A 17,926-nucleotide genomic window follows, 5' to 3' on the forward strand; every position below is an offset into this window, starting at 1 on the left:
AGTAATGGTCTCAAGTTGCAGTGGGGGAGGTTTAGATTGGATATTAGGAAAAACTTTTTCACTAAGAGGGTGGTGAAACACTGGAATGCGTTACCTAGGGAGGTGGTGGAATCTCCTTCCTTAGAGGTTTTTAAGGTCAGGCTTGACAAAGCCCTGGCTGGGATGATTTAACTGGGAATTGGTCCTGCTTCGAGCAGGGGGTTGGACTAGATGACCTTCAGGGGTCCCTTCCAACCCTGATATTCTATGATTCTATGAGGTCATACTGAAAGGTGAACTGTCAGGCTGGAGGGAGGTTTACCAGTGGAGTTCCTCAGGGATCGGTTTTGGGACCAATCTTATTTAATCTTTTTATCACTGACCTCAGCACAAAAAGTGGGAGTGTCCTAATAAAGTCTGCGGATGATACAAAGCTGGGAAGTATTGCCAATTTAGAGAAGGACCAGGATATCATACAGTAGGATCCAGATGACCTCGTCAACTGGAGTAATAGGATGAAATTTAATAGTGAGAAGTGTAAGGTCATGCATTTAGGGATTAATAACAAGAATTTTAGTTATAAGCTGGGGACGCATCAATTAGAAGTAACGGAGGAGGAGAAGGACCTTGGAGTATTGGTTGACCACAAGATGACTATGAGCCACCAATGTGATATGGCCGTGAAAAAAGCTAATGTGGTCTTGGGATGCGTCAGGTGAGGTATTTCCAGTAGGGATAAGGAGGTGTTAGTACCGTTATACAAGGCACTGGGGAGACCTCATCTGGAATACTGTGTGCAGTTCTGGTCTCCCATGTTTACGGAGGATGAATTCAAACTGCAACAGGTACAGAGAAGGGCTACTAGGATGATCAGAGGAATAGAAAACCTTGTCTTATGAAAGGAGACTCAAGGAGCTTGGCTTGTTTAGCCTAACCAAAAGAAGGTTATGGGGAGATAGGATTGCTCTCTATAAATATATCAGAGGGATAAATACCAGAGATGGAGAGGAATTATTTAAGTTCAGTACCAATGTGGACACAAGAACAAATGGATAAAAACTGGCCATCGGGAAGTTTAGACTTGAAATTAGACAAAGGTTTCTAACCATCAGAGGAGTGAAGTTCTGGAACAGCGTCCCATGGGAAGCAGTGGGGACAAAAGACCTATCTGGCTTCAAGATTAAACTTGATAAGTTTATGGAGGAGAAGGTATGATGGGATAACATGATTTTGGCAATTAATTGATCTTTAACTATTCATGGTAAATTGGACCAATGGCCTGTGATGGAATGTTAGATGGGATGGGATCTGAGTTACTACAGAGAATTCTTTCCTGGGTATCTGGCTGGTGAATCTTGCCCACACGCTCAGGGTTCAGCTGATCGCCATATTTGGGGTCGGGAAGGAATTTTCCTCCAGGGCAGATTGGAAGAGGCCCTGGGGGTTTTTTGCCTTCCTGTGCAGCATGGGGCACGAGTCACTTGCTGAAGGATTCTCTGCACCTTGAAGTCTTTAAACCATGATTTGAGGACTTCAATAGCTCAGACATAGGTGAGAGGTTTATTGCAGGAGTGGGTGGGTGAGATTCGGTGGCCTGCATTGTGCAGGAGGTCAGACCAGATGATCATAATGGTCCCTTCTGACCTTAATATCTATGAATCTATGATACTAAATGCATATGTGGGTCACAGTATTTTTTGTTGTTGTTCCCATCCTAACAACTCCCACCCTAAGGCTGTTACAACCCTTTTGGCAAGGAGATTTACAAGAGAAAGAGTCCTTTCATGGTAAATGTCATACTTTGGAACTGTCGTCCTTCAACATCTCTTTAAATGATAAGGTACTAAACTGGAATAGCAGGTGATCTTGATAGATTAGGTTTAGTAAATGTTTCCTATCATAAAAATAGCATCCTTATCTTCCTATAAGGTGTAGTAACTGGCACACACTGTTGTACTGTTTTAGTGCTGAGTTACTGTAGTGAAGGGGGACATCAGAGCTTATATGAAAAGATGTACCTACACCCCCACGAAGGGTGTTAAAAGCATATATGCAAATTCACATATATAAGATACAGACAGCACTATCAAAATCACTCAAAACATGGAAAGGAACTTATGAACATCAAGTAACTTCCGATATGCACACTTTTAATTCAAGTTTTCGAGGTTCCGTCATGCTACAGTATTAAAATTCCTTGCATGACGGTTTATGGCAAAGATATAAGGAGCAGTTTACATTCACTGAGGGGACAAACACTCCCCACCGATATATACCGAAACACCTTACACATAAGTTTTGCTCATGACTTAAAAACAGTCAAGTGAAGCAAGGCTCAGTTCACTTTATTTACTAACTAATTACAATGCAGTTTCTTAATGCAGTGTAGCATTTGATGAAAGGAGCTTAAAGCAACTGAAATAAACTCACTTATGTTGACGTTGTGGTCTTTGCCTTTAAGGATACATCTACACAGCCTGGGGCAGCGAGCCTCTGAGCTCAGGGTGACAGACTCAGGCTCACAGGGCTCGTGCTACCATGCTACAAATAGCTTGTAGATGTCATGGCTCAGGCTGGAGCTCATGCTCCGAAGCCTAGAGAGGGAAGTGGGCTTCAGAGCCCAAGTTCCAGCTCAAGCAGCAACTTCAAAGCGGTCTACACAGCTATATTTAGTGGGGTAGCATGAGCCCAAGTCTGTTGACATGGGCTTGAAGGCTCCCTGCTGTAGGCTGCCACTGGCTTTGCAGACATACCCTAAAAGGGATAGCATATCTTTTTCATGGCCAGATTCAAAGAACACATCCAGCTTCCCAACAACAAACTCTGTATTGGCTTTTATGATACAGAAGTCAAATATTTATATTCAATTGAGTTCTAAGAACTCTGTAGTTATCATCCTCATCTATTCTGGAATGCATGTCACCTCCAGTAATAAGAGATTCTACAATCAGAAGGTGTTGACAGTTCTTTGAATGATGCAGAATCCAGAAAAGAAGCCCACACGCTCATGGTATTGCCTCTACAGTGATAACAGGAGAAGTTAGAGTTAGGACCCAGAATACGCACAGGGAGCACAGCCAACTAAAAAGGTAACTATGGCCAGAAACGTATCACCACACTAGAACCTTTTTAAAAAAAAATATCAAATAGATCAAATAATAGGATCAAGCTAAAGCACAAAGAAGCCTTACTTGGTGCAATAGTTGCATGTGGCCGGCATGGTGGGATGGGATACGGAACAGGTTTGTGTGGGTTGTATGTTGCTGGAGCCTATATTAAAAAAAAGTGAAAAAGCATTAAGTAATATGTTTCTCTGCCAAAAATTTTAGTATTTAGATGCTTAGATACTGTACAAATCATTGTTATTTATCCTGGGAAAGAGAATTTGCTGTATCAAATCATGTTGCTGATTCATTATGTTTGCTTCCCTGTCTCTAAAGCTGCCAATACTTGAATGCTTCTAAAGAAGGTGAAATACTTGTTGTAATAACATAATTGTGTAATATAGCAATAGGACAGGGAAAAAAACGAAAGTCTTTCCTGATCCATGAAGCTTTCATGCCCTGAAGCATTGGATTGTTTTCCTTCTCTTAATTTGCATAACCACAAATGCAATCTATGGCCATAAAATTATCCAGTCCTTAAAATAAAAAAAAAAATAAAAAATACAGCCACTAGACTGGGAAACACCTGGAAACAGAAGTACTAGTCATACATTTCTGCAACACTTCTCAACTCACATTGAAAACGTCAGATTCAGTTCTTTGCTGTCCTTGTTAAAAAAAAAAAACAAAAAAAAACACACTTTTATTTTTAATCAGAAATTTAGTTGTGTTGCCATAGAATAAATTTCCTCAGTAAGCACCTTATTTCAGGAGTTGTGTATTAGATTTTGATGTGGAAAAGCCTCACAGATCATGAAACAAAGCCAGAATGGCTGTTAAAACTTCTAGATCAGGTCATGATGAACAACGGGAACTGGCTTGGTTCCTCTTACTAGCCCAGTTGATATTTTGTCCTAGAATGCATGCATATTGTATCAAATGGAAACCCCTGCAGAATTTCTCTCTTTATAGTGAATAAAAATATAGAAATACTGGGACACTGAATAGCATTCTTATTACAGTTAAGAAGCTTAAGTAAAGCCATCAATGCTTCATGACAAGAAAGTAGAGATGGGGCTTCTTCATACCCCCTTCAAGTCTCTCTATTTTCTAGTGATGTGACAGCATTTCATAAGACTTATGATTTTTTTTTTTTTTTTAAAGACGTACTGGTTTGGATGGTCCAAGTATACGGGCTGCAATTCCCTTCCCTTCATTAGTACATTCTTCAGTCTCCTTTTTGATAGGTGTTCCCTAAGACATTAAGAAACATCAGTTATTAAGCATTTATTTAGAAATAAATAGGAGAAAGCGGAGATAAAGGTTTTCACCTTACTCTTATTCTGAATAATATTCAAATTCACAGCTACTTTGATAGTCTCAGTCACACATTCCAAAATACAGAACTGTGTTCTGGATTTGTTGCATCATAATTAAGAAAGTTTCAGTTAGGCTGCATTATAACACTGGACTTTTGTACATAGAAGCATATTAAATCGTCACAGTTTTTGCTATACCTTGAATTCTGCATTCAATTCTGGGGTCCTTGCCACCAGAAAGATAAGCTACAAGGAGTTCACAGACTGCATTTAGCATAGGACATTTAAAACTGAATCAAGACTAGTAAACCTATTGCAGAGATCAATCCCATATTATGTCAAAAAGTTAATCACTCTACTAATAAGCCTTTTACACCTTTAGTTTCCATGATTCTGTATAGCATGTTTGTGGTACAAGATAAAAAATTTTCTATTTCTTGTATAAAAGAAATCTGAGTTCTTTTTAATTGTTCAGTATGAATGGTTACTGGGCAAATTATGACAAAAAGTTATTGTTTTTAATTCCACTCAGACCAAGATGTCCTCCTTTCATTTGAATGAACAGCAGTTCAGGTATACTACAGTACATCCTAAATCAAAAGCACTTTGAAGAACTTAAGTAGACTTCACATACTGGGAAAATTCCATTTATCCGGCTTGGTTTCCCCTTGGGATAAGGGTTTCCAGGAATCATGCCACAGGAAGATATCATAGCATGAGGGGCTTTACAGCCTCCTTTGGAAGCCTGCATCATAACCAAAGAAAGTAGAATTAAAACGCTACAAATTCAGATAGTATTACATTATTTAGTGTCTGAAATTCAGCACTTTTAAAAGGATATGAATTGTAATATGCAGCCTTCATTAATAATGAATATACCTACATGGACATCCAGATTCAAAGTTCTCCATAGCTTTGCTTACCCTGTGTATTAGTTCTTCTTTCCATCTACTCCTCCCCAATTCACTGTATGCCATATGCTCTATCCAGGCTCACCTTGTTTTGATGGCTCCTTTGGGCCCAATTCTACTCCTACTGAAGTCAATGGCAGTACTCAGAATGACTTTAAAGAAAGTAGGACTGTGACCCTAGTAATCTCCCACATTACCATGGCTTTTTTCCTACACAACCCTTATGTGTGAAAAAGTCTTCCTCTTCTCCAACAACCACCAATGATTTGCTCTCCTCCTTCACAGACTCACTTCCTTCAGATTGTCAACCAATAGTTTGCATTAGCTATTAATTATATGGGCTCTGATCCTGCAGTGACCATATGGAGGGAAATAACACAATATCAGCGAACATCTTCTAATACCTGCTCAAGAATTCTCCTGCACCTTTTCTTCTCTGACATGTTAATCCTGAACAGGTCCTCAATAAGGCGGTAATTCTGAGCATCAACAATGTTGCTACAAAGAAAACGGTTGAACAGTTACTGTCATTTCTTATACCTATCACACACACATGATCAGGACCTAGCAGCTGCAAGCCCATGCAATTGCACAGGCACAATGGGGCGTGTGTGTAAAAAAGCAAAAATGGCTGAGAAGTGAAAATTGGATGGTAACAGATCACAAAACACAGTGATGGATCAACCTGGTGATATTCTGAACAAAAAGAGCTCTCGACCATGCTTATAGCTCAGGGGAGGGCAAACTTTGGCCTGAGGGCCACATCGGGTTTCCAAAATTGTATGGAGGGGCGGTTAGGGGACGCTGTCTCCCCCAAAAACAGCCAGGCGTGGCCCAGCCCCTCCCTCCTATCCGCTTCTCACCCCTGACGGCTCCCCCAGGACTCCTGCCCCATCCAATGCCCCTGTCCTCTGATGGCCCCCCCGGGACTCCTACCCCATCTACCACCTCCTACTGCCTGCCCTCTCACCACCCCCAGACCCTCTACCCCTGACTGCCCCCCCATCCAACACCCCCCTCTCATTCCTGACTTGCCCCCAGGGACCCCTGCCCCATGCAACCACCCCTTCTCCCTATCCCCTGACCGCCCTCGGAACCCCTGCCCCTGACTGCCCCCCGCCGCCCCATCCAACCCCCCCTCTCCTTCCTGACTGCCCTCCGGGACCCCTGCCCCATCCAACCCCTCCTGTTCCCTGCCCTCTGACCGCCCTGCCCCCTATCGACACCCCCACCCCCTGACCACCACCCCGAACTCCCCTGCCCTCTATCCACCCCCCCTGCCACCCAGTGCACCAGGTCAGGCCACAGCTCTGCAACTGTGCTGCCCGGCCGCCCAGAGCATTGCACCGGTGGCACGGTACGCTGAGACTGCGGGGGAGGGGCTGGGGACTAGCCCCCAGGCCAGGATCTCAGGGGCTGAGCAGGAGGGTCCCGTGGGCCGGATGCGGCCCGCAGGCCGTGGTTTGCCCACCTCTCTTGTAGCTGCTTCCACGACTTTACATTGACTACCCAGGTATTTTAGGCTTCACAGTGATACACAGAGTGACATTCCTGGAATATTATATGCTAATCATTTTTGAATAGTGCATTATTTGTTCAAACAATTCTCAGTAATATACTCAAGAAAATATAATTAATTAGTCTGTGCACAAACTATTATTAAACCTATGTAGTACCTGATTTCTCCCTCTTACAGGTCAAGAAATGAACTCAACCTTACATATGCCACCAGTGCTTATATCTTGAATAGGGTCTCTCAATTATTTGTAAATTAATACGATACACAGGAAAATACAAACTGGAACTTCGGAGTGGCCAAAACAGCCATGTTGAAAGGATGAGTAAACCCTGAGTTTATTGTCATAGTTCACATTAGCAGCTCTCACTCCAACTGACGAACAATTCATGTCACAGCAGCAAGGCTGCAGCTACCAGGCTTGGCACAGGCTCCTGCTCTCCACCATCTGGCGGCCTGGCAACACATTCCTCCAGGATCAAAGAAGAAGCAGCTCTTGGCAGTTACCTCCATGCTGTGGAGTGGTGGTGAAACACTCCACACGTCACAAAATTTAAATAAAGAAATACAGCAGACAACTAACATTTCCAAGTGCAGCAGGTACTCCAATACCAGGGGTCACCGCTTTGCCTAACGGCCCTGGTAGCACCAGCCACACTGCTGTCACAGACGTTCCAGACTAGCAGCAGGGAGAGCTAATAGCAGCGAACAACTACGATGATAGTTACTTTCCATTAAAATAGATTTCTTGATAGAGGAAAATGTGGTGTAAATGGGATCATCAGGGTACTGATCAAAGCTATCAGCCACACATAAGCACAATGGTGTAAAATAAAAGTGGATCAAGTTTAACTTTTTTCTGTTTTGTTAGTTTGTACAACAGCCATAACATGAACTTAGTACATTTTTTTATGGTGTTAATATTCCCTGTTTTAACAGCTGCTCATATCAAGAATTTACATATTAAGAAATGCTCAAATAGGCTTTAACACTATGAACCACAATATAAGAGTCCCCAAATGTAGAGTAAAGACACACCTGAATCCATAGGGTCTGTACCCTACATGGCTCTCTATACATCCAAAGTCTCCTACTTCTCTTTTCTTGAGCAGGTCCTGCAGCAGTGTGCTCTCCACCCACCTTTCACCCTGGCCCTCTAGGTCATTAGGCCCCTGCCCATCCCAACAAGCCACCTGAATAGGCTGAATACCATCCAGCTGGTCTGTCTCCGAACGGCACCCAGAAAACATCTGTACACATACTTCATACCATCCACTTCCTCGCCCTTATGTCCTGCCCCAACACCAAGTTCCAGGACCTGCTGACACCTGAGGAGGGTGAGGAACCTCGGTGGACCAGCCTGTACCCCACTCCGGTATCACGGCTTGCTGAGGATATTAGTTGATGGCTCCTCCATGGAGCCATAAGTACAGGCATGTATTTGGCATTATTTACGAACTCCCAACACCTGTTCTTTTTGCGGTGAGAGGAAGACTCTGGCACGCATTTAACATAGAGTACATCAGGCTGTAGTCCCTCTTCCGGCTCCTCCAGAACCTCTTACTTCACTTTCCCTCTCACTTGTTTATCCTAGCACATCCTAGCCGCAGCGCCACAAAAAGTCACGAGACCTCCTCATCAACCTCCTCTTGGTACTGGCCAAGATGGCCAACCATCATACCAGGAGGAAGAAACTGGATGGCAGGTGCTCTGCTACTGTGGGACCTATTTCTGGTTCCTTGTCCAATCATGTCCCCAGGCAGAGCTCCTCTGGATGGTGTCCACTGACTCCTCAGACACCTTTGAGGAGCATAGGGAATTGTTGGGGGATTCTCTGCTTGGGCTCCTCCTCTGGATCCTTAACTTTGAACCTTTAAGTTTCACTCCTGTCTCTTTCTTAACCCCCATTTGTTGTCCTTAGTATTTAATTGTGGCCTGGGTTCAATGACCCCTTTCCTGTGGTTGAGGGAGCAAGCCTTTGGCTTTGAGTGGGCTTAGGCCTACCGTCTCCCAGCAACCACAGTAAGTACACGCCCAAGAAGTACCTCCCCACTCTACACTGCTGTTTTTAGCAGTGTAGTATCCTGCTGCCAGAGTCTTTGCCGCAGCAGGAAACGCTCAGGCAGCGGGTAGGCAGTGGGAAAAGGCTTTGGCAGGGGGAGCTGCTGGGGCATTTCCCTGCTGCTGCCCCCCTGCCAGAGCCTTTCACTGAAGCCTGTAGCTACACAGCGCCCTACATGCTGCTGCTAGTGAGATGCTGGGTAGACATAGCCTAAAAGGCTTTTGAATATATCATTATGTTTGGCACAGTTGTCAGTTTTCACTTGGGTAGCAGGGGCATTGCAGTTCAAGAGAGATGAACTTAGGAAGTTTTGGCAACACCTATCTCCATTATTACAAGCTACAGCTATTACTTTTTCCATTCATGAACACCAAATCATTTTAAAGCAAGTACGTGTTTTGCCTTAATTGTCCAAAGTGGTTCCTCTGAAACTTTCCTTTGTCAACATATTCAGACATGAGTAAAAACAGTAACATCTCAATAGGTAAATACAACACATAAAAGAGATACTTACGAAGCTAAGAGTTCTAGAGCAACAAGCTTGTCTTTACTAAAGGTGAAGCAGTTAAGGATATTAACCACTTTTGATGCTGGAACAGCTACCATTTTCTGACAACAAAAGAAGGGAAAATAAAAAATAAGACAGTATACTTATTTTTAGTACAGTATGTAACTTTAAAATCTTCATTATCAGGAATTTCAATAAACAATTAATCATCTTACACTCTCTGGGGAACAGTACTCTTAAGTGCTAAATGCTGAATACATAACAGAACCCCAATTCTGGCAAACTGTATGCTATTCCAAAACGTTTACATTAATTAGTCATAATTACCAAGAACTAAATTATTCCCTAGGATATATGGTACAGAAAGAGTAAAATCAAGATACTCCCGATAGAAGCAGAGAGTAAGAGAAGCTACATAGCATGATGCCATCAGAAGAAAAAGAGGCGAAGAAGAAAGCACACAGATTATAAACTATGCCCATGCGATGGGAATATAGATGTGGTTATGGAAATTAAGGGCAGAGGAAACAGGCGGAGACAAGGATTGCTCCATGAAAACATACATGTTGTAAAGCCTTCATTGCCTTTAGTTGTGGTTCAGCCCAAGAAAAGTATCTCAGTAATTCAACAATCTGAAACAGAAAAACCTACAGTTCACCTCTTATATATACACATATGTTTTGCTGACAATGTTAAATATCTTTGCGGCCACTCTAGTCATTGAGTGTGGTGGCATTTTGCTAAGCACTGTGTGCACATATAGGTGATAGCTGATCAGGAATTATTACACAACAGTATCAGTCATTAGCCAGGATGGGCAGGAATGGTGTCCCTAGCCTCTGTTTGCCAGAAGCTAGGAATGGATGACAGGGAATGGATCATTTGATGATTACCTGTTCTGTTCATTCCCTCTGGGGCACCTGGCATTGGCCAGTGTCTGAAGACAGGATACCTGGCTAGATGGACCTTTGGTCTGACCCAGTATGGCGGTTCTTATCCAGTGTATTTTTTGTTTTATCTAATTCCTTAAAATCCCATCGGGTAGCAAGGTAGATTTTTAGGTAATTATTTAAAATAAACATATTTTATAGTCTTCTTTTCATATACACAAATACCTGATCAAATATCACACATGCTAGAGTATTATACACTTTTAAAAAAGAAGCCTTAGAGAAGATTATAATCATTTAGTTTAAAACAATAGCATCCAAATTTATACACACACACACACAAAAACCCATAACATTATTTTACCTAGCACCAAAGTAACAGTCTTTATTTTCTAAGCTTATAAGTAAAGACAGGTTCAAAATATTCCATCATCATTAAGGTTCCGATTTCCATGATAATTAACTGTAGATATTTCCCTCTCACACGCTAAGAGCAAAAATCTGATCTCTATTAATTGGTAAAAATCTGGACCCCATTATTATGTTACTCCAGATTAAAACTGGCGTAACAAAGAATTTGTCACAAATCTCCTAAATTAGTAGAAAGACAACTAGTGAAATCTGACCTGGCTTTGCATAGTAGGAGGAATTGTCTTTGTACATGAATGTACAGAGTGAATCCTGAATTTTAATTTTTCCATAAATACATAGCCATATGTTGAATATTATTACCTGTTCACTAGAGAAGTATCCATGCACATATTCTATAGCTTTTAATTTGTATTCAGTCAACACAGCCTAAAAGACAAAGAAAGGCATTTAGTTGACAAAAGAACAATTAAAACATACCAGCTTCAGGACAAATGTATTCAAGAGAAAAACATATCTAATCTCATAAAAGTTTGCATCAATTACACTGAAATATTTCTATACCACAGAATAGTCCTTGAACAATTATGTGAATATTTTCAAGTGGAGGGAGATTTAAAATAAATAAATAAATAAGATGAACTTCTTAATAAAAAGAAACTAACAAAGTAAAAGAGTTTACCATATCTCTGTTTAGGTTCAGACTGGAAGAATACCATAATGCTCCTCCTTTCAAGCTTTAGATACACTGGATTTAATATTGTCTCTCTAATGGCTCTTGAAACCAAGAGATGGCAGTTAATTACTTCAAACTGCAGCTTATATATATTCCTATTTAAGGCACTTAGTTGTATATCTTGCTTTAGTTACTTTTATGAAAAATCTAGACACACTCATTCTGGGCATTTCTTGGGGACAGGCTGCTAGAAATATAAAGCTGATGATAACTAAAATTATGGTCATGAAAGTTAGCTTTAGAAAATGATGTGATTCTCCTGTCACACATGTTTAATACACACTTGTACAAAACATATGGAAGCAGAGTGGCACAGTGGTTATGGAACTGGACTGGTACTTAGGAGATTGGTTCTATTCCACCTTCTGCCACTGATCTGCTGTAAGACCTTGGACAAATCACTTCATCCTTCTGTGCCTCTGTTTGGCCATCTATAAAAGGGGGATGATACTTACCTCTTTTATAAAATACTTTGAGATTCGCAGGTGAAAAATCACTACATAAGAGCAGTTATAATATTTAGGCCAGGTCTTGGGGTCACGTATGAGCAAAGGGTGCTCTAACTACTCCAAAGGTCCAAAACTAAAAACATATTCAGTGATCATCATTGCATGAGGGTGTCGCAACCTTAGGTAGACAATCCTGGGGCAAGTTATGCTATCTTTAGGGCCCGCACAAAGAAACTGCACTAGACTGACCCATTATTTCTATATTAGATGTTTTTTGATATGATATCTGTTAGATGTCCAAGCTTACGGCCCGTAACAAGATCTTCAAACTAGAGGCAATATTATTTCAGTGCATTCCTACCTAGCAAACATAACTATTCTGTTGTGAAACTCAACAATCAAGTTGTTAAATCTAACTTAACCATAACAAAAATAATCACTCTGGTTTTATCCCCTCTAGAAGTCAAGGAAAAGGTAGAAAGGAAAAGAACTCTCTCTTTGTGTACAGTATGTAGCCTCCTTCCCCCCCACACCTCCTCCAGCTCAGGCCTCTAGGGACTACAACATTAGTAAATGCTCTCTCTGTACCATACCACTCTAGTATGATCAAGCTATTTATAAACAAAATTCATCTCTACCCATAAAGTTGGGACTAAATAACGGCATTCTTACTGAACTCCTAAATTCCTATTCCTCTGCTTCCATTTAAAAAGTTATTTCCAGAAATCAAGACATCATCATAACATGTGGTATGTTTAGAGGAAGTGAAATGGGCTGCAGACCTTAGAATGATACCAGTATCTCTTTTTTGTTTGTTTGTTTGTTTTTAAAAGATTCTGGGAGATTCTTATTTACTGTGTCCAAATATCCAGGAAGATCGCATAAAATTTTAAGATATTACACATCTATACACTTCTGAAAAACCTTGTTTCAGAATTTTATTCAAAATACACAGTTCTGAACTTGCTCCCAGTACTTTGTTTTTATTTACAATAGAACCCACAGTGTCCTAGGAGCTGTACAACCAGTCAAAAAAGGTCTGTGCTTGAAGGAGTTTAGTCTCGGGACAGAAACAGACTGGCAAGGAAAGAGAGGTCAGGGGAAAGGTCAGGAGTCACTGTAAGTAGCTCCGCAGAAGTGGTTCTTTCAAAGGGACCTAAATGAGGAGTTTAAAAGCCTTGTGGATGGTCATATGGATAGCGGGCTGTACGGAAGAAGGCAGAGAAATGGTTGTGTAATAAGACAAATGGGTCAACAAGGCTGAGAGCACTAGACGAGTGGAGATTGGCAACATGAAACTTGACAGAGAAGAAAAGTTACGTAGAGATTTACAGGAGGTGACAAGAAGCTTAATTTTAATGCAATAGCAGATGGGGGACCAGTGGAGGGATTCAAAGGAAAGAGTTATCTGATCAAATACATGTGTTCCAGAGTGCAGTGATGAGATTCTGAACCAAAAGGTTTGGCTGCAGGGATGGAAATGAATAGAACGGAATTTGAAGGTTCTGAGAAGGCAGCAGCAGGAGGATTCAGATATGGCCTTAATATGCAAGAGAGCAAAAGAAGTCAAACAGTCACAAGATTATAGGCCTGAGAAATGGCGGGCATGTTGCTGATAGTAATGAAGAACTTCTGTTTTGGGCAAATTCAATTGGAGACGACAAAACATCCAAGGAGAGATATATGATTGGAGAGAAGGAGTTAGTGACAAAGCTATATCTACAAGTCATCAGCATAAAGATAATGTCTTGTGTCATGTGAGCCAATGACTAAGATTGCTTCTTTAAAAGGACTGAACAGTTTTATAAGGAACAATACATTAGTTTGTGTTTTCAGAGATTGCAGGTAAATGCTCAGGTATGTCTATACTACAAATTACTTCGGTATAATTTACATCACTCAGTGGTGTGAATAATCCACATCCCTGCCCGATATAAGTTATATCGACCTTAGCACTGGTGTGGACAGCGCTATGTCGGCAGGAGAACTTCTTCTGCCTACGTAGCTACTGCCTTTCACGGAAGCAGGAGTTATTAAGATGACCAGCTCAGAGTGTCTTCACCAGAAATGCTGCAACGGCGCAGCTGACCACTGCAGCTGCTGTAGTGTAGACAGAGCCTCAGACACATAGCACAGTTGCTCAAGTTCTTTTCCAGTTAGAAATAAGATACTCAAGATATAGCTCAAGCATTAGATTGTTTCCTTAATTACACCCCAGCACTTGGAAGCTGGCATTCTAAAGCCACAACTCTTTGGGGAAAAGAAAAAAAATATCAGTGATATTGTTTCAGCTTTAGACTAGCAGTCAATGCTGCACATTGGTAACTCCCCTTGAAAACAAAAGAAATTGAAAGGATATATTCAGGGAAAGAATTAAGTGATATTCATGCCAAAATAGCTTGCTGTTCAATTACAGATCACATTTTAAATTATTTATTTCCAGTTTCATAATAAAAGGATACAAGAATTATTTGTCACTGTGGTACAGACCTGGTCTTAAAATTTTTACACAAGTGGTTCTAGTCAGTCAATGGGCCTACTCATCAATAATTTACTAGAAAGGGACTTGGATTGTAGGTACAGTACTAACAAGAAAAAGTGGTAACCTTTCCTTCAGTCACATGTTTAGAGCGAAGTTGTTAACAGTCTGAGTAACAACAGCATGATAAAACTTGCATTTAAGGTATTTTAAGTTAGACCAAAAAGCAGTTGGTATCTCTAAAATATAACTCAAAAATCTGAACTTTATTTAATGGAAGGCTATGAAATTAATTCTGACAGAAAATTTTACGCTATTGTTACAAGTAGTAGAAGACACCTAAAACACTACAGGAAGCTGAGGTTTCCTTTAGTTCCATCCAGATAGAAAGAATAGTAAATATGGCAGGCGACCAGCTTGGCTTCACAGTGAAATCCTTGCTGATCTTAAACACAAAAAAGAGGCTTACAAGAAGTGGAAGATTGGACAAATGACCAGGGATGAGTATATAAATATTGCTCGGGCATGTAGGAATGGAATCAGGAAGGCTAAATCACACCTGGAGTTGCAGCTAGCAAGGAATGTTAAGAGTAACAAGAAGGGTTTCTTCAGGTATGTTGGCAATAAGAAGAAAGCCAAGGAAAGTGTGGGCCCCTTACTAAATGAGGGAGGCAACCTAGTGACAGAGGATGTGGAAAAAGCTAGTGTACTCAATGCTTTTTTTGCCTCTGTCTTCACGAACAAGGTCAGCTCCCAGACTACTGCACTGGGCAGCACAGCATGGGGAGGAGGTGGCCAGCCCTCTGTGAAGGAAGAAGTGGTTCGGGACTATTTAGAAAAGCTGGACGTGCACAAGTCCATGGGGCCGGATGCGTTGCATCCGAGAGTGCTAAAGGAATTGGCGGATGTGGTTGCAGAGCCATTGGCCATTATCTTTGAAATCTCATGGCGATCGGGAGAAGTCCCGGAAGACTGGAAAAAGGCTAATGTAGTGCCAATCTTTAAAAAAGGGAAGAAGGAGGATCCTGGGAACTATAGGCTGGTCAGCCTCACCTCAGTCCCCGGAAAAATCATGGAGCATGTCCTCAAGGAATCAATTCTGAAGCACTTAGAGGAGAGGAAAGTGATCAGGAACAGTCAGCATGGATTCACCAAGGGAAAGTCATGCCTGACTAATCTAATTGCCTTCTATGATGAGATAACTGGTTCTGTGGATGAAGGGAAAGCAGTGGACGTGTTATTCCTCGACTTTAGCAAAGCTTTTGACACGGTCTCCCACAGTATTCTTGTCAGCAAGTTAAAGAAGTATGGGCTGGATGGATGCACTACAAGGTGGGTAGAAAGTTGGCTAGATTGTCGGGCTCAACGGGTAGTGATCAATGGCTCCATGTCTAGTTGGCAGCCGGTATCTAGCGGAGTGCCCCAAGGGTCAGTCCTGGGGCCAGTTTTGTTCAATATCTTTGTTAATGATCTGGAGGATGGTGTAGATTGCACCCTCTGCAAGTTTGCAGATGACACTAAACTGGGAGGAGTGGCAGATACGCTGGAGGGTAGGGATAGGATACAGAGGGACCTAGACAAATTGGAGGATTGGGCCAAAAGAAATCTGCTGAGGTTCAACAAGGACAAGTGCAGAGTCCTGCACTTAGGATGGAAGAATCCAATGCACAGCTACAGACTAGGGACTGAATGGCTAGGCAGCAGTTCTGCAGAGAAGGACCTAGGGGTGACAGTGGACGAGAAGCTGGGTATGAGTCAACAGTGTGCCCTTGTTGCCAAGAAGGCCAATGGCATTTTGGGGTGTATAAGTAGGGGCATTGCCAGCAGATCGAGGGACGTGATCGTTCCCCTCTATTCGACATTGGTGAGGCCTCATCTGGAGTACTGTGTCCAGTTTTGGGCCCCACACTACAAGAAGGATGTGGAGAAATTGGAGAGAGTCCAGCGAAGGGCAACAAAAATGATTAGGGGACTGGAACACATGAGTTATGAGGAGAGGCTGAGGGAACTGGGATTGTTTAGTCTACGGAAGAGAAGAACGAGGGGGGATTTGATAGTTGCTTTTAACTACCTGAAAGGTGGATCCAAAGAGGATGGATCTAGACTATTCTCAGTGATAGCAGATGTCAGGACAAGGAGTAATGGTCTCAAGTTGCAGTGGGGGAGGTTTAGGTTGGATATTAGGAAAAACTTTTTCACTAGGAGGGTGGTGAAACACTGAAATGCGTTACCTATGGAGGTGGTGGAATCCCCTTCCTTAGAAGCTTTTAAGGTCAGGCTTGACAAAGCCCTAGCTGGGATGATTTAGTTGGGATTGGTCCTGCTCTGGGCAGGGGGTTGGACTAGATGGCCTCCAGAGGTCCCTTCCAACTCTGTTATTCTATGATTCTATGAGTTGCCATAAACCTTTTACATAATGAAAAGCAGAGAGAACATATTTTAAAAATAATAAAATAAAATTGCAAAAATTGACATGGGAATTCAGGGAGAGACACAGTATCTGAAACTACTTTCAATACATTTTTAAAGTTGTCTAGATTTCAAGTTCACCCTGAATACTTAGTTTCTCTCTCATATACATATATACCACTTCACTATTTTTACAGTGCCTTCAATACTAGGATCTGAAATCACTTACAAATCATGAGTTAAGACTCACAAACATATCTAATGTTGGGAAGTGTTAATCCCATTTTACAGACTGGGAAATGGAGGCAAACAAGTTAAGCAATTAATTCATCATCACTGTCATTAGCTCTGCAGAACATTCCAGTAGAACATTTCAGGCTAGCGGTTTGTCAGACAAGAGAACGTTTAACCTACTTTTAAAGATTAGAGACCCAAATTTAATTTAACCAACTAGTAAGTTATTTTTAAAATTGCACTTTTTATGAATTTCTTCTTTTATCATTGATCAAAAGTATTTGCTGGGAAAGATTTAGCCTCATATCCATAATAAGTATTTAATGTCACTAGCACTCAGTAAAATTTTATTTTCAAAGTATTATATCCTCTAAAAGAATTATGGTTTCAAGATTAACAAAATTTTTTTAAAAAAATGCCAGTTTAGGCAGGGCCTTTGACTAATGGGATAACAAATTAATTCAATGTGTGATTAACTTTTAGGGGTGTTCTTTTAAGATACTGAATTAATTTTACTTGAACTCAAAAATTTTATTTAAATGTGGATGTTGCTGCCACTTTACAAACAACTCAATTCTAAACGGAACACCTATGATGTAAAAATGTATGTTAAAGAGAAAGTGTGGGAAACAGATCAAAATAAGATGTATTACATATAAAGACAAATACATGTCAGTGTTAGTCGAATTCCACATGAAATAGTAGCAGTATTTAACTTTCCAACTATCTTCTATCCCATGAATTTTTAGCATAATACAACTTTATAAACATATTTCCTAAATCTGGTCAAGGAAGAAAATGATACAAATTTAAAATATACCTAAGATAAATGGGTCATTTTGGTGTTCCTTAAATCTTCATCACATCTGGGATGAGAATACAAGTTTTAGAACTGGCTAGTCCATTTAAACAACTTAAAGTTAGCCAGTATCAAACATAAATGTTTTGATAGCGCATGATC

General features: G+C 41.1%; 1 protein-coding gene across 2 annotated transcripts in view; it reads right to left on the minus strand.

The window, feature by feature from the left end:
* Positions 1 to 17,926, minus strand: part of PROSER1 (proline and serine rich 1) — a 32,091-nt gene that overhangs the window by 11,970 nt on the left and 2,195 nt on the right. For both annotated transcript variants that reach the window (XM_077810665.1, XM_077810674.1), the window contains 7 exons: positions 11,022 to 11,087; positions 9,963 to 10,031; positions 9,406 to 9,500; positions 5,718 to 5,811; positions 5,037 to 5,147; positions 4,254 to 4,337; positions 3,171 to 3,249 (listed from right to left, as the gene is read on the minus strand). In XM_077810665.1, coding sequence (XP_077666791.1) covers positions 3,171 to 3,249; positions 4,254 to 4,337; positions 5,037 to 5,147; positions 5,718 to 5,811; positions 9,406 to 9,500; positions 9,963 to 10,031; positions 11,022 to 11,087 — 598 coding nt within the window. The remainder of the gene's footprint in view (positions 1 to 3,170; positions 3,250 to 4,253; positions 4,338 to 5,036; positions 5,148 to 5,717; positions 5,812 to 9,405; positions 9,501 to 9,962; positions 10,032 to 11,021; positions 11,088 to 17,926) is intronic.

Source organism: Eretmochelys imbricata, chromosome 1 (assembly GCF_965152235.1).
Source record: "Eretmochelys imbricata isolate rEreImb1 chromosome 1, rEreImb1.hap1, whole genome shotgun sequence".
Lineage (NCBI taxonomy): Eukaryota > Metazoa > Chordata > Testudines > Cheloniidae > Eretmochelys > Eretmochelys imbricata.